The sequence below is a fragment of the Melospiza georgiana genome, chromosome 3 (genome assembly GCF_028018845.1).
Source record: "Melospiza georgiana isolate bMelGeo1 chromosome 3, bMelGeo1.pri, whole genome shotgun sequence".
Lineage (NCBI taxonomy): Eukaryota > Metazoa > Chordata > Aves > Passeriformes > Passerellidae > Melospiza > Melospiza georgiana.
Window position 1 is genome coordinate 43,827,445 of NC_080432.1, and position 22,194 is coordinate 43,849,638.

The 22,194-nt window shown below is 47.8% G+C and overlaps 1 protein-coding gene across 1 annotated transcript in view; it reads left to right on the forward strand.

Moving 5' to 3' along the window:
- Positions 1-4,702: 4,702 nt before the first annotated feature.
- The window catches only part of MDGA1 (MAM domain containing glycosylphosphatidylinositol anchor 1), a 138,738-nt gene continuing 121,246 nt past the window's right edge, over positions 4,703-22,194 (forward strand). Inside the window, exon 1 of the mRNA XM_058020832.1 lies at positions 4,703-4,871. Within this exon, the coding sequence (XP_057876815.1) occupies positions 4,745-4,871 (127 nt within the window). The 5' untranslated portion in view covers positions 4,703-4,744. The remainder of the gene's footprint in view (positions 4,872-22,194) is intronic.

Here is a 22,194-nt window from a genome sequence, read left to right on the forward strand (position 1 = left end):
CAGTTTTCCTGGGAAGACCAATTAAACAGAAAGAAAAGGGACATCAGACTGTTCAGCTGCATCCTGTCATGGTAGCTTTGCCCAGCTTCTCATCTTCCAGGAGTTTGTGTGTTGCAGAGTTCCTGATGCTGTTGTGGCTGGTTTGTTTGCAGCAGCTTGAGAGGGCTCCCCTTCCTCACACACACTGGCTTTCCCTTGTCTTTCCCAGTTCCCACTCTTTGGTTCCTTTGCTGCCCAATTTCTCTGCCTCATGTCAGCCAGGTGCCCTGTTCCACACTGCTGCAGAACCTGCTCCAGCTCAGAAGCAGCACAGGAACAACTCTGTGTGCTCAGCTCCTTGATGCAGACGTATGATGCAGTTAGAATTCCCTTGTTTTCCCCTCTCCCTGCTAACATCTCTGCTGCAGTGCTACAGAGTCCTCCAGCTTTCCCCTTCCCAACTCTCATCTCTCCGGCAGCATTTGGAGTCACCCTGGCTTTGCCCATTGTCTCTAAGGTGCTCCATTATGTTCCTTTTCTACTCCTGCTTTCTATTTCTACTCCCTTTCAGTAGGCACAGCGAGAGTGATGTTGCGGTAAAGCTTCCATATATGTGTGGAAGAAGGGAGGGGAGGAAGAGATCAAACTTCATAGATCCTGGAGGCATTCTTGGATGGGTTGCTGAGAAGAAAATGAACAGGAAAGAGGTGATAGAAATGTCAGGCCACAAGCTGAAGAGATCACCGGGGCCCAGAGACAATTGCATCATCCCAGGAAAGAATGAAATGACAGACTGCACCAGAGTACAGCATGAAAACATTGACACAGAGATAATTAATGTTCGTGCAACTGGACCTTGGCCTCACACAGCTCCTCAATCGCTTCCTGCCTGGTGTCATGCTTTGGATGATTTGCTCTCTTTGAACACAGCAGCTGTCCCAGACTGTCTACCTCTTAACAGAGCTGTGAAATATAGATGATGGAGTATGTATAAATATTTCAGAGACAGGACTCATTTGACAAGTGGGGTCTTGAGAAGTGACCGGAGACACTGACTCCCAGATGGAAAGATGGGACAAATATGTTATGTGGAAGCAGTCAGGGAGAGGAAAGGCATCCTTCATCTTTGCTTTCTGACAAGTAGAATCACTACAGGGTATGGTTTCCCTACAACAAGTAGCTTGCTTAGCAAGTGTGCATGGGAGTGCTGCCTTGCTGTCACCCACTGGAAACTCCATAATTATGAATGCTATGATTTATTAGGCCTCAAGCAATAATTATTAATTACCTTACTTTTAGCAAATGCAGTTATGTTCTTGTGTTTTGGCAGTATCTTTTCCTACTCGGAATATACTTTGGCAGTTTACTTTGAAATTCATCTTTCATAAGCATTTGTGCCAGTGAAACATGAGCGTGTGCATTGAATACTAACACAAAAAGGGGTGTGAAGCATACATTTTTTGAAAATTTTTTTACTCATTAGCCAGATACGTAATTCATACTCATTCAAACACCGAGGCACTAGTCCATAATTTAATGAGAATCCCTGGAAGAAAATAATGGAAGGGCTACAAAATGCCACATAAATATCCTTATTTCAAAATTATGCATAGAAAAGAACAAGACTCATGTCTCCACGTTTTTTTTTCATCACCACGAAGCTTCCTGGATCTGCAAACATCTCTTCATCTTGTTTTCCTTGGGTTGCCTTCAGCCTGCTTTGTGGAGATGTAGACAATTTTATTCTGTCTCCTTATCATCAGCTCCTGCTTCTCCTCACGCTGTGGCAAAGAAGTTGATCCACCTGTCCTCCTGGTGCTGGCTGCCCCCTCCTACCTCTGCACCCTTTATTAACATTGCAACCACCCAGTGCAGGAAGGATTAAATACTTCTCAGATAAGGGTTTATTGTATTAAAGAATAAATTTGCTCATACCAGGTGCTTTCACAGGTGCCCTGCTCTATGCTATCAGCTTTGGAAAAGGCATCTTAAGAGTGTGAAAAACACAGTTTCTCGGCAATTTTTCCCTTAGTTATAGCAAAAAAAAAAAAAAAAAAAAAAAGCAAAAAAAAAGAAATACAAAGGAAAAAAAACCCTAAATGACCACAAAAACAAACAAAGCAGTTTTGTACTGGTGGTATCCTGATAAGTGATAGAATAGAGTCCAGTGGAAAATTGCTTCCCACGTGCATGGATGCCGGGCGCTGCGGGGACCCAGGGCTCTGGGTGATGCTGTCCTCTCTGTGTCGCTGCTCTCTTCCTGGGGCAAGCTTCTGCTTCTCTTTCTGACTGAGCGCCGTTTACAACAGGAATAACTACTTGCTAATTAGGGGCTATATCTATTAATTGCCTGTTTGTTAGAGCACGACTGAGCAGCCAGCCGCTCTTTGGGCCATAGTTTTTGATTATTTTTTTTAAATTACATTTTTATCCAGGGAGTGACCTGTTCACACGACAGCTCAGTGCCTGCCGGGTCCCGCACCCCCCCCGGCCAGCTGTGGATGGGAGCCCGCGGGGCAGCGCGCCGAGCCCACGCGTGGCCGCGGCGGGGGCGCGCAGGGGCCAGCCCCGAGGAAAGCCGGAGAGGAGTCGCTGTCGCTAAGGGACACCCGCGCCAGCCCGGCCCGGGAGCCCCAGCTGAGCCAGAGCTGGGCTGGAGCCGAGCCGGAGCCCGGCTCCCGGGAGCAGAACGCGCCGCTAAGAGGGATTCCCACGGCGCTGGCTCATTGCTACGGACCCGGGACAGGCACGGGTGGGCTCGCCAGCTGGGGGGCGAGCAGATCTGGGCTTCCCAGAAGCAGCGTTTTATCTCCCTAGCAAAGCAGACGGAGATAGAGATGCTAAAGCAGGGCCCCGCGTAGCCCGCGCTGCCGGTGGTGATGCTCGGGGTCGCTCAGCATCCTCCTCCTCCTCCTTCCTCTCTCCCGGGCCCTACGCGGGGGCGCAGGAGCGGGGCATGCACAGATTCCCCGCGGCCCGGGCCGGCAGCCACGCACCGGGCTGGCCCCGCACAGCCCCCGCGCCCCCCAGCAGCATGCACCAGGCAGCCCCGCCAGCTGCAACCTACCTGGGGGACCCCAAAAACTCTGCTGGCACCAGCGAGCACCAGCACGGGAGGCACCCCGGAAACCTGCGCTGTCCCCCAGCCCTCGCCACCTCACTCAGCCGGGAGAAGCCGACCTTGCCGCGAGGGTCCTGAGGATGAGAGAGCACCCCGGACTGACAATCGGGCTCCTGCCCGAAGCAAGTCCCTCTTTCTCCCATCCCTGCGGGCTTGTCCATAATTGGGCCGGGGCGAGGCGCGGGGAAGCTCGCGGAATTGGGCAGGAGGCAGGGCTCTCCCAGCACCGCCCGCTTTAATTAGCTCTTTTTTTTTTTTTTTTTTTTTTTTTTTTTTTTTTTTTTTTTTTTTTTTAGTAAAGGGTAATGAAATGGTGAAGAGGGTGGGGGGAAAACCTGGAAAGCCAACAGAGTAGAAAATCAGGAGCGGCTGGCAGAGCCACAGGCAGGAGGGAGGGAGGGAGGGAGGCGGCCTCGGGCCAGCCCCGCCGGCGGGCGCGGGAAGCCCGGGACGCCCCGTCGGGGCCGCCTGGCGATCCCGGAGCGGCGGCGATCCCGGCAACTTCTGCGGGAGATTTTGGCGCTTCAGGAAACAGGGGTGGGGCAGAGACCTCCCAAGCGGTTTCCAGCTGGCAGGAGTAGCTCAACTTTGTCCGTCTTCTTGTCCCTCATTGCCGGCTACCTTCCAGTTGCAGCCCGTTAGTTCCCACTAGGAGCTCCGGCAGCCGTCGAGGGAGAGAGACCCGGGCCCCTGTGCAGCTGCAAATCCTCTGCGAGGCGGGCGGAGCAGGCAAGCACGGAGGCGACGCACCCACACGAGGCTGGCACACAACATCAGGGAAAGTTTTGAAGGGCGAAGGACCCGGCAGGCTGGGGAGGAGGCGAGGAGTGCCGGGCTGAGCTGCAGGCGCTGCGAGGGTGCGTGGTCTGTCTGCTCCTCGGCTGCTTTTCCCTTCAGGCTGGTTGGGGCGGTGCAGTGCAGCTGGGCGAGCTCTTGGGAGCCGCTTTAAAAAAAAAAAAAAAAAGAAATCCTTCCTGGATTTGATTAATTACAACAATCCCCTCCTCAGAAGATCTGGAAAAGAGGAGCGAGAATCACCTATCCCTTCCTCCGCCTTTCAGCAGCTGGCTCCTACCCCCCACCCTCGCTTCCCCCCTTTTTCTCCACCTCCTTCTCCTTCTCCCCGTCCGCTCCGGGGGCTGCGGCCAGAGCCTCGTCAGGAGGAGGGAGGGTGAGGACTCACTCAAGTTGGCCCCAGTTGGCAGCACTTGGGGCAGCGCTGGACCGGGGCAGCGCTCGGCAGCTCCCGCGGAACAAAGGAGCCCGGGCTGGCCCGGGTCCCGCTCCCGCCCTGCCCGGTGCCGGCCCGGTGCCCCCGGACTGGCCTTTTCCCGTACCCCGAGTGCGGGTGCGGCCGCCTGTTCGCCTGGAGATCCTCGAGCAACCTGGAGAGGGGAAGCGGGAAGTGGTACTCCGCGTTTCTGCCCTCCTGCCTCCTTCTCTCGCTCTCTCCCTCCCTTCTTTCTTTATTTCTTTCTTTTTTTTTTTTTTTTTCCTATCTCCTAAATTTTAAATTTTACCCCCAGGTGGCCCCTGTGTGGGGGGTCCCTTGCTCCGCCCGAGGGGCGCCGGTGCCCGGCGCGGAGCGGGGCGCATGGGGCGGCGTTTCGGGAGGCTTTCGGCTGCTCCTCGCTCCCCCGCCGGATGCTGCCTGAGCTGTTTTGGCTGTTTTTCTTCGCCGGCGATGAAGGCTCTGCCTTGAAGATGGACATGATCTGTTTTTTATTCCTGTCTCTGGTGCCGGTGTACAGCAGGGGACAGGGGGTGTACGGTAAGAGACGCTGTCGCTGTTTGCGAGGGAGGGGTGGGGGGCGAGGGCGCAGACGGCGGCGGTGGGATCAAAGTTAAAAAGCACCTGCAGGAGAAAGTAAATGATGCCGCCGAACCTCGCCTCAGCCTGAACGGAGAGACTGACGCAGCAATAGGGCTTCCAGCGCCTGCAGCTACTTCGTAATTTCTCGCCGTAACCTCTGGCCGCCTCCCATGTACGAGCGGCCGCGATGGCACGGAGGGAGCGCCGGTGGGACCGCCGCGGGGAGCGGCTGCCGGAGCCCCGGCCCTGCCTCCCCGTCCCTCCCGCCGCGCCGGGGGACGCCGCGCTGCTCCGGCGGGGGCGGCCCTGGGAGCGCCTCGAGTTGCCTTGTCTTTGGGGCAGGGGGAGCACGGAGGGTCCCTTCTCGGCGATGCGCTCGCAGGTTCCTTTCTCTCAGGAGCACGGGAAGCAGGGAGAAGGGCGTGCGGGCTGCCCGCTCTCGTTCCCGGCCTGCCGGGGGCTGCCCGCTCTCGTTCCCGGCCTGCCGGGGGCTGCCCGCTCCCGCCGCCGGCACGGCTCCGCCCGGCTCGGCTCGCCACGGCCAGGCTGCCCGGGGGGGGGCGAGGCGAGGCCGGTTTTGCACCCTGTGGAACTTCGCGGCTGATTTTCTTCTGAAGGTGATGGAGATGGGTGGGTGGTGGTCTGTGGCAGGGATGATGCCGAGCTGCTTGATTTTTTTTTTCCCCCCCTTTTTTACTATTATTATTTTTGCATTTACGGAGCTTACTTCCTCTCCGTGTTTGCAGGCAGGGTGGCGAATGGCGAGCTCGGGTGGTCTCCTCGGGAGAGGTTCGGCTCCCGCAGCCCCTCAGTGCGAGGGCAGAGGCGGGGGATGACGCCCGTGCCGCCGAGCACAAGCCCCGGGCTGAGAGAACAGCCCGGGTTTACTTTAGCCAGACGTGCAGCCCCCCTTTCCCTCTCCCAGCCCCCTCTGAATTCTTGCTTTACAAGATCTGCATTTCCAATACACTGGGAAAAAATAAATAAAAGCAACCCACAAGACTTGTCTCTCATAACAAGCCGGCTTTATCTTGGCTTACAACTCAGTTGTGCGTTGCTGTTAAGTCCTCCTGGAAGGCATGCCGCTGCCTCTAACAAGCCAAGCTCTCTGAGCTCTGAAGAGAGACCCCAGTGAGAGAGTCCAGCCCCCCCGCTCCCTCTTTTTTAACAGCACGCAGCCAGTCTCTTGTGTGAGCTCTGGCAAAGATCAGTTCAGTCTCACTGACTATGGGTAAGTCTTTGTAGGTCACTTTTTAATGATGTATTTCTTTAATGGAAACAATTCCTCCTTTCTCCTTGAAGACTGGGATGTTAATTTGAGTTTGGGTCTGTTTTGTAAAATAACCATTTTAAATAGAGAGTGTTCAGCTTCCTTTATTTTTTTCTTTCTTCTTCTCAGTATTTGTGTTTTGTTCTCCCAGTCTGTATATCCAGACAAAAATTCTATGACCCTCGAAACGCTGGAAAGATGAGGAATAGAATGAGTTTGTGGTACAGAAACCTGGTCAAGGCATATAATTTTATCTTTTGAAACAGGTAATCTGCTTCTAGCTGAACTTTTATTATTTCACATCAGTGTTTTTGCTGTCAGCTGCTGTAGAATGGACTCACTGCCTAGGATTGTAGCAAAAGGGACAGAGCTTAAAACCAGGTTTGCTTGAATGTGCTTTAGAGGGTTGCCTGTTGTATTTTTTCATACACTTCAGTGAACTTGCATTTGACAGAGTTGCTACTATTAGATCTCCAGAATAACTTACTGATGTTTTTGTTTTTTTCTCTCAGAGAGAGATTGAAGAAGCTGTGTACAAAAGAAAGCACAGATGCACACATACACTGAGATGAAGGCATCCTTTTAAGCCAAAATGGTCCACTATTTCTATCTGTTCTCTTACTTAACTCCACAAAGGGGAAATCTAGTGTCTCCCTTCCTCTTCCCACCCCTGCCTCCTCAAACTGTGGAACAACAGGAGCGTTAATGCGCAGTTGTCGCGGAGTGCAGCCCAGAGCAGTGTCTCGTGGAATCAGCACGCTGCAAACTTGGACGGTGACTAATAGTTCTCATATTGTCCTCACCAATTCTGCCTTCAGTCCACTACCCTGGGCCGATCCCATGCCTTCTGCAGCCAGCACTGTTTCTTTGGATGTGAGGTTGCTGTTGCTGATGGCTCAAGCAGAGCTGCATTAATATTGTTATATGTGCAAGGATAAATAAAAAGCAGGATTAGAAATTAGTCCCACTGCCCCCCCTCTACTTGGGTTTTTCCTCTGTATTGGTCTCTTGCCATAGCTTTAAGCTGTACTTCAGCATTCTGTGTTGTGAATGTCAATCTCATGTGGCACCTAATGTAAAAATTATGGGAACTCGTGTGTCACGGTTCAGATCTCTTTTCCTGCCTTTGCCTATTGGCAGTGGAGAATGGGGGAGGCATCTATATGGGTCTATAAATATATTTTACTTTAGCAAATCTCCTGAGATTAAATCAGATTAAACAAGATAAAGTATCCATGTGATGTACCCTTTAAATAATACACCCACATGGATGCACACAAAAGACCTCTGTCTGGGAAAGCAGAGTCGTTGGAGAGGTTTATTGAGATGAATGGTATAAATAAAATGTGGATAAGGGGGGTTCTGGGAAAGAAGCATTTGCAATTGAGGTGCAATTTAATTAGGAGTCAAGGTGCTTTTTGCCTGCTACCTGAAGAGGCTTGTTATATAAATTGGCATTTGTTGTAATGACTGAAGTGTGTCTGAAACCCTCTTCTCATTAGCTGATCCCATTCTTTCAGCCTTGTTTGTTGCAGTGAGACAAGGCTGGCCTGATGGGCAAGGCAATTCAGCAGGCTGCCAAGAGGCAACTTTTATCAGCCTTTTGTGGTAGCCTATTTCCCAGACTGCATGTGCTTTTCAGTCCTGGTGTGTTAATGCTGCTGGTCAGGATGAGAAGCCAACTGTAATAGATCTCTAGAAAATGTCAAAATTGAGGAGGAGGAAGAGGTAAAGAGACAGGGGACTTGGCTTTCAAGGCTTGTAGTTATCAACACCTAAAGACTGTAAGTTAGACTGAGAGGGGAGGATTGGGGCGTGGTGGTGGCATTCAGAGGGAAAAGCCTGCCTCTTGCCTCCCACTCTGCTTTCTAGGTTCCAGGACTTGGGTAGCTCTGGTTTGGTGTGCAGTGCTGCTGCTGTGCTTGCTCCATGTGCTGTGTATAATTAACATTTCTGGGTTGTCTTGCAATTGGCACAGTCCCACTGATCAGCAGCAGCCTTTCAGGCAGAATTAGAAAGTGGGATGTTTTGCCCCCTGCCTCTCCTAATTCACCTGCAGAAAAGACATTGCAGGAATGGGCATCGCTGTGTGTGGTGAGGGGCTACATACAGCAAGGTGATGGAAAGGGAATGAAAGGAAATGTTTAGGTTGGGCAGCAAGGAAAGCTGCCTGGCACCATGATCACAGGGACTGGATGGGCTGCATTTGAAACTGGTGGGATAGTCCTGCCCTTGCCTTTGGAGATGGGGAATAAATGACCTGTTAAGGCTCTTTGTTTTAAGAGACACCATCACATTGAATCATCCCTGAGATGCCAATTCAGACAGCAAAAAAAACCCCAAAGTAGTGGAAAACTGTTTTCTTGTGTCCGTGATGGAGGAGTGTCATAGTAAAACATATCTGGTGTTTAGGCTATAAACATCCACACTTTTTCATTTCATGTACACATGACATGATTTGTTTCCTGCTCCTTTTACCTGTTTTTTGTTTGTTTTTTTTTGTTTTGTTTTGTTTTGTTTTGTTTTTTAAGTAAAAACACTTTTCCTAGAGTTTTTTTTAACATAGACTGCCTCACACCCTCTTGCAACCTATATGCACCCATATCTTCTGCTGACAGGGGCACAGGCACTCTAATGTCACCGGGATCTGCTGATCTGAATCCATCCCTCTCAGGTTCCTATGCCTAGAGCTATTTTGCCAGCAGTAACAGGGGGCCAAGAAATGGAGCTCCTCAAGTACCTTGCTATCATTTCAGTGCACCCTGTGTCTTCAGAAATAGCTGAAGAGATTGCTGGCTAAAGGGATGATGGAGCTGGCTCCTGTGAGCCACTTCCTGGCTGATTTTGTTGGGAAAATGCAATGCTTGAGCACAGTGGCCCTCCAAACTAAACATGTGTGTGTGTGTGTGTGTACACACATATATATATATATATATATATATATATGGATGTACACACATCCTTTGTGCTCAATCATTTCTCTTTGCTGTCCAGCTCTTAAATCTGTGTTGGCCTAGGCTGTACAGTCTTTTGAGGAATGAGTTCTCTAACTGCAGTGCCATAGGAGTAGTTTCACCAAAGGACTGGGTTGGTCCAAGGTTTGCATAGTTCTTGATCAGCTCTTATAGGTCAAGGCATTAAATCTGTCCAGCCTCAGAATACCTTGCTGTTCTTTAGTTGTAATGTGTCAGATTTACTATTCTGTGACACTAGAGCCTCTGGTTTTAGGTCAGGTCAGTAGCTTCACACACCAGATAAGCCCTCAATTGACTTTAATATGCAGTTCTAGAAAACTGACATTATCCTCTTGACAGGTTGTTTGCAACTTGCTGGGTGAAGTCAAAATATTTCACTATAGGTGTCATCAGAAACCACCATCCTATGCTAATTTTTGTGGGAACATGAAGACAGATGTTGAATAATTTGACATGAGCAGCACAGCTTTTAAAATTATCACCGTGTCAGGTTCACACTGGAGTTTCTGATATATATATATATATATATATATATATGATTTCAGATGAGTTTGAAAGAGAGGGGGAGGTGGGTGTAGTAAGTGACTCCCAGTAAGTGGAAGATGCATCAGAAGATGGCCCTGGAGGTTCAAGACAGTAATTCAGCAGTGGCAGTAAGGGGTGCTGTGCTGCTGAGGCTGCTGTTCCTATTTTGAAGTAAATATAAAAATGATTTCCATCCTGGTAACTCAGGGATCTTGTGACACTTCCCATCAACCAGAAGCCTTACAGTTTTGCCTGTGTTTTGATGAGTTACTGCCATTCTGCTTGCTTGAATAGTGTGATTTCAGGCTTCCAGTCCCTCCCTCCATACACACTGTGCTCTCTTGGTTCATTAAGCATAGTCTATTAGCATTAAGCTAAGAACCATGCCTGCATGGCTATGGCTTCTTATCAGGAGGGCAGAGGGGGGTGGGGGAAATTGCCTTCTGCCCAGTGTGCTGATAAAAGCAATAGAGAGAGATGCATTTCTACTTGTGGAAGACAGCTTGGGGTGGAAGGTGTTTCTCACTCTGTTCATGGAAATGTCCCAAACCCTAACCGCAGAAGGCTTCTTTAGGTATAAGGTAAGCCCACAGGCAACTGGATTGTGTGTGAGCTCTGCAGAGACAGTTCATAGGTAAAATTCTCATCAGGTGAGATGTTGGTGGTTTTTGTGCAGAGGAGTTGCTGTGTTGTGTTGTCAGAGGGGGCTGTGCTTTGCTGTGGGGAAGATGAGCCCTCTAGACAAGAGACAGTGGATAATGATGGTTTGTTCTTGGAAAGGCTGTGGGTACCCACATCTGGTGATACAGTATGTGTTTCTTTAGGCCATCCCTGGTAGCCCAGAACTTAGGTATGCTGAAACTGTTAAGAGAACTTTGAGACCATTTCTGCTTTCAAGCAGTCAAGGTGAACACACCACGTGCCTGTGTCCCTGACACTTTCTGCTGATCATCATCCTCTGGTGTGGGACAGGTTAAAATTCAAAAGGGTAAAATGTGCCAGTGTCCCCTGGGCTTGTGGAGGAAAGGGGAGAGCCATGGCATTGACACCACCCAGCAGAATGCTGATCTGGGGAGGCCTTCAGGATCTACCAGAGAGAGAGATGTGTTGAGAAGTGGAAAAGGAGAATCTGTGCATTTTACGTCTCTGTGCCCATGTTACACTGCTGAGATCTCTACTCTGGTAGGATCCATAGTACTTCAATTTGAAAAGAAAAAGGGCTCTCATCTGTCCCTAATTTGGGGAAGATGACTGAAGAAACAACAAAAGTTTGTTTCTTATAGCTAAGCACTTTGCCTACTGTTTAAAAGAAGAAATTAAATGTGTGACAATCCATGCAGCTGAGACTCAGAAGTGCTGCATTAAAGAGCTAGGAAAGAGCTCGAGAAGTGGAGGAGAAACGGAGATCCCAGGCTACAGCTGATCTGGTCCCAACGAAATTCAAGCGTGAGAAGGCTGTTACCACCAGGTTAGCTGGGAGAGCACATGATGGGAGGCCGGGAGCCTTTGTGCCCGGCGTCAGGCGTTTCTCGGAACGAAGCTTTAGACTCCCGCTTATTTTCTGTGACTTCTGCCCACGCAGAAAGCGCCGCCGCAGGCGGTTCCCGCTTCCCCTCCCACCCGAGGAAGAGGCTGCCCGTCCTTCCCCGCGCTGCCGGCGCTCCCCTCCAGCTGTGGCTGCGGAGCACATCTGGCGGCGGGACGCGCCTCCAGCGCTGCCCGGCAGAGGGAGGCGGAGCGCGGCCCCGCCGGGCTGCCCGCCCAGCGCCCCTTTCCCGGGAGAGCGGCCGGGATTGCCCGGGACACGCTCCCCGTGGGGCGGCACCGGTGCCGAGGGGCGCCCGCGGGCGGCTCTGCTTCCCGGGGCCCTTCCCTCCGGGCGGGACCGCGCTGTCCTTCTGCCCTTCTGTCCTTCTGTCCTTCTGTCCTTCTGTCCTTCTGTCCTGCTTCCCGGGGCCCTTCCCTCCGGGCGGGACCCCGCTGTCCTTCTGTCCTTCTGTCCTTCTGTCCTGCTTCCCGGGGCCATCTCCGGGCGGGACCCCGCTGTCCTTCTGTCCTTCTGTCCTGCTTCCCGGCGCTTTCCCGGAGCCTGTGGGAGCGAGCGCCCGGGACGGAGCTGCCGCGTCCGGGTTTGGCGCGGGCTGCCTGCGTGTGGCCTTGCGTCTGTCCCGGGTTTATTTGGGATCTGGAGCCCTGTCAAACTGTACCCGAGCGCTACATAACCACCCCACCCCCCGGGTATCTTTTTACCATTTCCTCTTTTTTGTTTATTTTCCTCTCTCTCGTTCCATTTTTCTCCTGGATTATGAATGTGCTATTCTTCCACTCCTTCTTGTCCATTTCCAAAGAAAGATGTTTCAAAAAAGTGAGTGCAGGCCTCTTAAATCCTTCATTAGGTTTTCCCTCATTTTTTTCTTTTCTTTCTTTTCTTATTTTTATTTTTTTTTCCTTAACATATTTGTGGTGTTGTGGTTTGGGGACTTACGTTTTGTTGGTTTTTTCGTGTTTTTTTTGGTTTTTTTTTTTTTTTTTAGGCTTTTATTTGGTTGGTTTTTGTTCTCAAAAAGGTAGGATTAAAGCAATCTGAATGGATATGAGGGAAGAGGGGTACTCATGCATGGCCTTGCTCTGGGAGAGGAAGAAAAGACAGCAAGGTGATGTCTGACTGTTGGGCTTTATAAACCTCTGTTGAGATAATTAGTGCTGTGAAATATCTATAGCCCTGATTCTGTGATGCAGCAGAGCTGAGTGGCCCACAGCAGAGGTATGGAATTGATGCTGGTTCTTTGGCCCTTGGAAAACACGGCTTACAGGGGCCCTAGCCTAGAGCAATGGCATCTTCTGAGCATTGTGGCTGCCTGCAGGGAGTTCTTTGCACCACTGTATTTGCCACACTCTATCCAAGGTCAGCTTCTGACTACTAAAGTTTTCATTTTAATGCCCAAATACTATGGCCCGTGGCTGGCAAAAGGAGACACTCAAAGTTAACCAGGGAAGTAGAGAGGCAGCTGAATATAAATAATCAGTTCTTTTAATTTTCCATTTGTTCTTCTAGACTAGGCAATGTGGTTACTCCAGTGTGTGCTTGTGACTGTATTCCCAAAGTGAAGAGAGAGCTTTATGGTTCTAGTAATGCTTGAACTCCTCTGAGAAGGATGCTCCTTCTGCAGAGCACTCAGTGTCCTCAGCATTGTGCTAGCAAGGAACAGCTGTGTAGACACAGTTCTGCATTTCAGTGGTTGTGAACAGAGCAGGACAGCCCACTGGGGACAGCTGTGGCGCTGGAGTGGCCTGGTGATGAGAAGTCACCAGCGCTGCTGTGTGATCAGGTCACGGCTCTGTGCTGGGCTGCAGGCCTCCAGGGAGAGGGTGCATCCAGGCGGCAAGCAGGGACCTCGAGCAGCTTTCATTGCTTTCATTGCTCCAGCCAGCCTCCTGCTTCCTCGTGGCTCCTCTTTCACTCCTGCTGCAAATCACTCATGGCTGTTACCCTTTGCTTTAGCTTGCATAAGGGAGACACCACCAGTGTAACTAAAAATCCTCCTGGCTGTCATCTGCTGGCTCGTGGTTTGTCTCCACTGTGAGCTGTAACATAGGACAAATGGCATCCACATACTTTTGCTGGGTTCCTGTAAATGGAAATGGCAGGGTGAGGGTAGCAATTGACAGAGGTGCAGTAAGGACGGCAGTTTCTGAAGACAAATAAGCAAATGTTGCCTAAAGAAGAACTGACAAAACATTGAAAGCTGAAGTCAAGCTGTGAGAAAAGCTTTAGGATGTCTGCAGGTGGACATTTAATACAAGAGTAACTGCTTGCTATTGCTGCTCCTGTTTCAGAAGGAAATGGTCCTTCCCTAATTAGCGTAAATGGTTTTAAAATAAATGTGGATGGGAATCTTGTGCCTCTCTTGTGTGCCTTTGTGATGATATAAAAAGGAAAAACAAAGATGTGATTCAGACAGATGTTTGAGAAACGTGTCAAAATGGGTTTTGCTTACAAATACTGTTTCACCTTCTGGTGCTTGTTGCATGCCTTGCATAGCAGAAAAAGACATCTGTAGATTTAGAGTGAAGAATGAGTGTCTTTTCCTAAGTTTAATAAATGGATTATTCTGACTTGGAGCATTCCTCAAAATAGCAGAGCAGTGAGAACTTGAGGCTCATAAAAGTAACCTGAGCAGCAAGAGCCAGCTGGTGATGGGATGCTGAATTCCCCTGCCAGTCATGTGAATACAGCTGGGGTGTTAAGAATATTTAACTGGTAGGGGCATCTGCAGTTGATAGACCTGAAAATCCCTCTCACAGTGTACATGTAGGATTCCTTGTGGGCTTATGTGTCTCCCATCCCTTTAATATCTATGAGTTCCACCTTTACAATGCTTCTGCTGCCTGGTTATTCCACCCTGCATGTGGGGAAATGAGATGGAGATAAAGTGATTTGCCGATGGCAGAACGGAGAATTGAACGTCAGCAAAGTTTTAACCATCCTTTTCTCTCTGGTGAAGTGCAGTTGGTATTAAGTGCAATCCCTGTGCCTGATAGATCCAATGTAAATACATCCTAAAAAAGAGGGCATTGAAAATAGGCTCTTATCCAGTTATCACTAAATCAAGTTTTTTTAGTAAGAAAACAAAACCATGTTTTGTCATTCACTACCAATTTAGCTCATCTTTGGCATGGCTTAGAATTTATTTTAGGACACCCTTTGGAGGTCTTCTAGAAGTTGAGCACCAGAGAGACAGAAATGTTTCATTTGTGGGTACACACATGGCTTTGCTGTGCTTGGATCTGCAGAAGGATCAGTTTTGGAAACTGTTGACTCACTGCAACAATTTAAATTATTTTGCACTTGATCAAAGAAGCACTGTTTCTTGCTATGGAAAACTTCTGTCATGGATGGAGGAGGTTAAACGACTGTTGATGGTATCTAGTGGAAAGACAGAAAGGCTGTGTTTGTCATGAAGGAGCCAAGATTTGGGATGGGAAGAAAAGCAGGTACATGATTAGGGACAGTGCCTAGGACAAAGGAGGAGTTGTGATATCAAGTGTTATGACTCTAAAATATGGTTGGGTGCCAGAGCAGAGCTCAGCTTTTGAAGAAGCAAAAGGGATATATGAATATTCCAACACATTTTGTCATTTTAGGTATGTACTAAACCATATTGTTAGTTTTCTTACAAGTATGAAGACAGAGAGAAATTTCTAGTGTTTGTTTCCCAAATGGTAATGAAGACCAAAAGGACTTGGTGTCAGTGGTATTTGTTTGACAATTTGACTTACAGTGCACACACACTAACGCCTACGGAGAAGTAGGGCTGCTACTTGTGGGTGCACTCTTGAGCTAGCTTTAAATTCACAGTTTTGGTTGCTGATGGCAGTGCAGCAGTAGCAGCTTGGAGCTCAGCCTGGCCTGTGCTCCAGCCCCTCTTGCAGCACCCTGAGTGAGCCCCAAGGTGTGTGCTGAGCCCCTGTGCCTGGGGGCAGCGACGTGCTGTGCTTGACCCATGATAAATAAATCTGGGGCACCTGCACCAGGTCCGTGCTTCCTCTGGGTTGCAGTGAGAACAAGCAGAGTCCACTCAACTCCTGCTTGTGCCACTGCATGAGAATCCTGTAAATCCAACTAGCTGGCGTGTTGTGGGGTGCAGTTGGAAGTTTGATGGCTGCAGCGGTTTAGCTGCTGCAATCCCACAGCTGCAAACTCCAGCAAGACAAATGCCAGGGTTCTTCTTGATCTGGGGTGTCTTTCAAGCAAGCAGAGATGCAGGAGTGTAAACTGGCTTAATGCAGTTTGCCGCATTAAGTGGTGAAAGAGAACCTCTGAACAGCAGGTCTGGAATTAATCTTTAATTTTGAAAAGCTATTTCTGAGTAACTCCTTGCATAGACAAGCCCTGCATTTAGCTGTGATTAAGTTTCTAAATTGTTTTTTCAAAATAGGATAGTCAAGCTCCTGTACTGTGTCGCTGCATATGAAGATGTTACCCATAGAAACTAAGCCCCAGCTTTGGTTAAAATAGCACAATAATAGTTTGTGTTCTGGCTGGTCAAACGATAAGCAGCTCAGCACTTTCATCCTTATTTCAGCAGAAAAATGCAATTGACAGTAGAGAATGACTGTTTACTATGATGTGCATGATTAATACCATAAATCTTTCATGTTGGGATGTTGGGTGAGAGGCATGAATATCACCACAAAAAATTGAAAGAAGCAATTTGTTATGTATTTGTGGTTGGTAATCAGGCTTGGAACTCCATGTAGAAGAAGAAATTAGCCAGAGTGGATGTTAGTTACTGAAACCAGAAACCACTCTGGCATTTGCTAAGCCTTGGCAAAGATGCCATGCTGATTTTTGCAGATCACAATGAGCATATGTACCTACTTGTGGCTGATGGTTATTCCAAGTGGCCAGCAGTAGTGTGTGTGCTACTTGACAAACAGTTCTGCTTCTTGGATTATCATGGAGACATTTCAGAGTATGTTTGCAGCATATGGCTTGCTGAAGGAGATGGTTTTAGATAGGAGACGTTGGGTAAAAGACGGTAGATCAGCTGCTTCTCACTCAGCTTCACTTGGGTCAGCAGGGCATTTTGTGCAGACACTTAAAAGAGCAGCAGAGAAATATGAGGAAGCAGCCCCACGTCACAGCATTGCAAACTTTGTTTCCTTGCACAGAACAGTGTGCTGTCAAGCTCCAGCAGAACTGATACTTAAGAGACAGAGGTTAATTCAAGAATTACGTTTGATTGTCTCAAAGCAAGTCTAGACGAAGCAGAGAGTGAGGATGTTGGGGGAAGGAAACCATGCTTATGAGATTTCTGCCTGCTCTAAATCAAAACTTTGCAGAAGGAGGAAACAGGGTAAAATGCCAAAAAGTACAAGATCTGTGATATCCTTGGTGAGGTGGACAGGGAAGTGGGAAGGAAATGTTTCTAGCTATTGCTGGATTAAAAAAAAGGAAAGGAAAGGAAAGGAAAGGAAAGGAAAGGAAAGGAAAGGAAAGGAAAGGAAAGGAAAGGAAAGGAAAGGAAAGGAAAGGAAAGGAAAGGAAAGGAAAGGAAAGGAAAGGAAAGGAAAGGAAAGGAAAGGAAAGGAAAGGAAAGGAAAGGAAAGGAAAGGGAGAAAGAGAGAAAGAGAGAAAGAAAGAAAGAAAGAAAGAAAGAAAGAAAGAAAGAAAGAAAGAAAGAAAGAAAGAAAGAAAGAAAGAAAGAAAGAGAAAGAAAGAAAGAAATGGATGCTGTTGATGGTGTGTAAGTTTGAGAAATGAGAATATTTCTTTCTTTCATTGACCTCACGATAATACCCATGGCATTGTTGCTGTTGAAAATGAAGGATTGGAAGAGCAAGTGAGAACTGCTATCCCCATCAGGCAGAAGCCTTCCCTGAACAGGATTGCACATCTGCCAGAAAGCAACAGCTGTAAGTTCAGGGTCACGTAAAAGGGGTTTTATCTTAGCACATCCATTGCAAGAAAAAGGGGGATAAATGCAGCATTTGTGTATGTAATTCTAGACACATTTTTTAGGGTCCCAGATGCTCTGGGAGCAGTGCTGCTGTCTGTGGGTAAGCACACGTGGGTGACACCAAGGCTGGAGCCCAAATCCCAGGGTGGTGTCAAATGGGTGATAGTTTGTAATTAAGGGGATCAATGGCTGAACTAACTGATTTTTCCTGCAGTGTTTTTCTCCCTCTTTGTCTGATCCAGTGAGTCATTGTAGTTAGTTTTGGAGGGATGTTTGGCTGATTGGATTTTTGCTGATATCTTAGCTCTCATATGTGCTTTGTCACACCTGCTCACCTTGATGATACGGATGACTTTTTGTTTGTTAGCCCAGGAGTGATGCTGCTGTGGGGGTGTGAGCAGGCAGCCCTTGTGCCTGTGGGCTGCCAGCAAAAGCTGCTGGCCAAACTCTGACGCAGGCTTCTGCTACTGCCTGACCAGGAGAAATGCTTGAGTTTCCTCAGATCCTCAGGGGAAAAAGAAGTTAGAAAAAAGAAGCAGGGTGGAGGAAATCTTAGAGGATTCACTTTCCTGGATATAGTTTTTGGCTTTGCTGTGCTACTCTTGTAGATAGCATTTTAACTCTAAGACAAGGGAGTTAAATCCAACTGAGCTGTTGCTCTCATAAAAATGCTGGCCTGAAATGCTGCACATAATGACTTAGATCCTGTTTCTGTCAGTCTTTCTTTATGACATTTTTATTTTAAAGACTTCAGTGTAAGCCAAGTAGAAGAAAACCCCAAAACATAACAACAAGCAGAAACAAATAAAGTCACTTTAAATCACAAAAAAACGTTAAAATCTGTTTGTTTCTTCTGCCCTTCTGCTTGTGTGAATGGAAGGTGGTGTGCCATTTGTCTGCCTCGGAGATTTTGGAGATGAAGTTGGTGATTTCAGTGAGGTGATTTCATCAGGATGGGAAGGGAGGGGGCATAGACAGGGCAGCCACAGTTTTTGTGTGGTGTCCTGCCTTAGTAGTGTACAGTTTTCATGGACGTCTGATTTTTTTTCCCCCCCACCCAATCATCATTAAATTTTCACTGAAGACATTTTTAAACTTCAGTACAGTTTCCACTTGGCTGATGTTCCCATTGGTGAGCATCGCTTCATCACTGCCTGGTTGCTGTGGTCGCTGCTGTGCTGTCACTCAGGCACTCCCTGAGCTGCTGCTGGAGAGCCTGACCACAGATGTGGCATCAGAGCTCAGCACATCCTGCAGTGTGATTCCCCCTTCAGAGAGGGTGCTGCCTTTGGCTCACCAGAGCGCAGTGCCTCGAGGCTTGGCTTGCCAGGAACGTGCTGCCAGAGAGCCCAAGCACTGGCATCAACAGTTTTTGGATCTGCTTTCTGAGATGGTCATTTCTGCAGGGTGATTTCTTGTTTCTCTTGGCTTGAAAAGTGTCTGGGCACTTGGATTTCAAACACCACTACTCTGGAGGACTTGGATTGTGCTTGTGATTATTCCAGAATGGGATATAACTTATAATTGAAATACAGAGGTTAACTCTCTGCAGGTCATGCCCCCACTGCCATTGGCCAGTCGGGAATAATGGGAAAAGCATTCTTTCCTACCCCAAGAGTTTTTTGGCTCTTTTCTCTGATATGTGATGCCACTCAAATATCCTTTTCTAGTTATTGCAAGCCTGTCTCTCCTTGATGTTTTGAAGTGAATTGGAAGTTGCTGGCAAGAGTTATTTTGGATTTTCTTTTTGTTTTCTCCATCCTTTGCTTTCCCACAGGATTTTTATGCCAGAATAAGAGGAAATTTTCCTTTCTATTGATTAATTGCACCACAGTTGTTGAAGTTTTTTCTCCTTGTCTTTGTCACCTGTGTTTGTTCCCTAACTTTTCTGGTGTCCTTAAACAGTGTAGCTAGAAGGAAGGGACATAAATAGAGCTGGTGTTCAGGATCTCACTTTGTTTTTGAGATAAGGGCCTGCTGGGGGGGAATCTTTGTCCCATTGTCAGTGCTCTCTTCCCATCTGCCTTCTCTCTTTCCTCAGTTCCTGTTGCTTCACCTTTGGAATTCTTCCTGAATTCACTGTGCTTAAAATAATACTTGTTTGAACAATAAAAACTGTAATAAAGGGGTACATTATTTTAAATACACATATTGGATTTGTGAGAGAGGGGTTTGCAAAGGAGGGGACTGTATGCTTTTGCACATAAAATGAGTATGTCAACAAAATCCTGTAAGAGGTCTGCAACAGAAGAAAACCCTTTTCCCCTGCTTCCTGCATGCTAATTCCAGATACAATGGAAATTCCTACAGCTGAAGCAGCAGCAAAGAAAACCCAAGTGATGCCTTTATATTGAGTTGCAACACTGAAGGCAAACAGCAGCTGGAAGCTTGGTTTGATCTTTCTGTATGAATAAGATTAAATAGCAGGCACGGTGCTCATGAAGGGTATTTCCCTGACCCTCTTCCACAAAGCTTTTGAACACTTGTGGAGAAGCACAGAGTGTCTTCAGCACCTGCTAAAGGAATGGTGACTGGAAAGCTCAGCACAGCAGAGGAACAGCTGAGAAAGACCCAGGAATAATGAGTTTAGATTGCCCTGCTGACCAGAGTGGATGGACTTCTCTGCTGTGTCCATGTCTCTTCTTTCCTTTCTGTTAATGTTTTTGTGTTTATTTGAACACTTTTAACATTAAATGTCTCATCTCACTGGGGTGAGAACCTGACCCCGTGGTCATGAGGGAGCTGGAGGTCTGGGTTTGAGGGCTCTGGATCTCTTGGGGACTGTGTGTGAGATCAGATGTGATCTGAGGCAGGGCTGAATTCTTCCAAGGCTGCTTCTGTAGCCACAGCAGCAATCTCTGCTGTAGTGTTTGCTGGTGTGAGCTTTTGTCACTGCTTCCATTTTAGAGCAAGACTGAGAGAGCAAACTTACTGTCAGCTGCTTTGGTTTGTTTTTTTTTTCCTGTCAAATAGCTTTTCAGATTCCCAGTGCTCTCTTATTCTGCCTTCCTTCCTAGAGACTTCTCAGCTTCACCTCCTTCCTTGTCCAACTAAATGTGTTGATTTACATGCACAAATTCATGTGAAGTTCATGATATTCCTAACACAGGCATTATTGCTGCTGTTGCCTTTATTTTATTTTAAAAACTGTTTTTGTTGCCTCTTTCTTGGGCAGATACATTCCCAGGTCACTTGTCCATCATCTCATCACCCTCCAAGAGGAAGTGTGGGCTCTAGGTCTGTGAGTGCTCCTGGAGCTGGTGTGTCTCCTGCAGCCCTGCCCTGCCTGGAGGGGCTCAGCTGGGCCAGGATACCCCTCAGCCCAGTGCTGATGCTGGAACAAAGCCAAAACTCAACTTCCACGTGTTCCAGGACAGCTAATGTTCACTGCAGCTGGATCATTGTGCAGTTGTTTCTTGGGTAACCAGTGAGCAGTCCATCCAGATCTGCAGTTCTGCTGCAGCAGCTGGGGCTGCTTGGGTTGGGTAGCGATAAGTGCAGTCCTTTTCGCTGGAGAAAAGAGTTGCATGAGGCTCTCACCTACTTAAATCACAGAATGACCTTCCTTTTTTATCTTCCAGGAGCCTCAGGAATGTGACTTTTCCCCTTTCTTAGCTGCTCTGCTCTTCCTCCCCAGTGTTTGGAGGCTCTCCCCCAGGGATTGTGCAGCCCCTTGGATAGGAGTAGCCAGGTGCCTAGGATGAGCAGTGCAGCTGCAGGGACTGCAGCAAAGGCATCACTCATCCATTTGGGAATAACTGCTTTTGTCTCTGATAATCTGCTAGATTTCTCTAGAATCCCTGCCTGGGGAAAGCTGTGACATTTTGTGTTGTGTTGGGAGCTCTGTGGCCACCTTCCCAGAAGCTCTTTCTGCGTTTTATGGTCCTCAAGGAGGGATATGGTAGAGTAACTTCCTACTGGGGAAAATCAACACTGTAAACAGAGCAGGGAGGGAAATATATGTTTGTTTTTAAAGGAAAAAAAGTTCTGTTTCTTTGTGACTCAGCTTGCAGCTAGTTAATGGTAATTTTCCATTCCTCTTCAGTTTTTCAGGGAGATAGCAAGGTCCCGAGATTTAAATCTGTGGAGATTTAAATCTCCACCAAAGTAATGGTAATTGAGGCCTCAGTCTGAATCTCAGTGTAAAGGACTGACAAAAATTCCTGCTGCCTGGATTGAAGCTTGCTTTAGAGGCCCTAAACTATAAAAACCCTTGGTAATTTCTGATAGAATCTGCAATAAGGGAACAAATCTTAAAAATCAACCAAACCAAACCAAGTAAGTCATAAGAAAAATATATGCTAACAAGTCTAATGTCCATGGTAATCCTCTTCTGTGGTTTTGGTGTTTACCTTTTTTGATACATGACTGAGTTTACAGCTATTTTGTGTGTGGTTACTTCATGGAATGATAAAGGTTGGAAGGGACCTCTGAAAGTCACCATCCCTCTGCTCAAAGCTGCGCTATTTTGATGTTTGAAGTGAAGACAGGATGTTAAATACCTCATCCAGCTGAACTGATCTTCCCCGAGGAGGGAGGGTCCACACGCTTTCTGGGCCCCCTGCTGGTGTTTGACCAACTGCATGGTGAAATAGATTCTGTCTTTAGAAATGGAGATTTCCTGTGTTGTGTCTTGCCCTTCTTTTGGTGGGTTTTGCCCTTCTTTTACCATGCACCAATGAGGAGAGTCTGTCTCTGTGTCCATCTTACCTCCACCCACCCCTTCCCAGTTAAGCAATACCTGTAAGTTTTGCCTTGTCTTTTTTAAGACTTAGGAAAAAAACTAAACCAGCCAACCACAGAAACCCACCTACATTTTTCTCAGCTTTTCTTCATGCACTACATGCTCCACCTGCCTGGCCATTTTGGTGGTCCTTCACTGGACTTGATCCAGTATCACATACTGTAAGTGCTGCTTTCTGAAAAAATGTCTTTTCTATTTTCTTTCATTGAGATTGTCTTTGCTACTTGGTATTTATGGCCTATCCTCCTCTTTAGAGTTCCTTGATTAACATGCTGTAATTAGCAAACTCCTGCTGTAGTCTGCT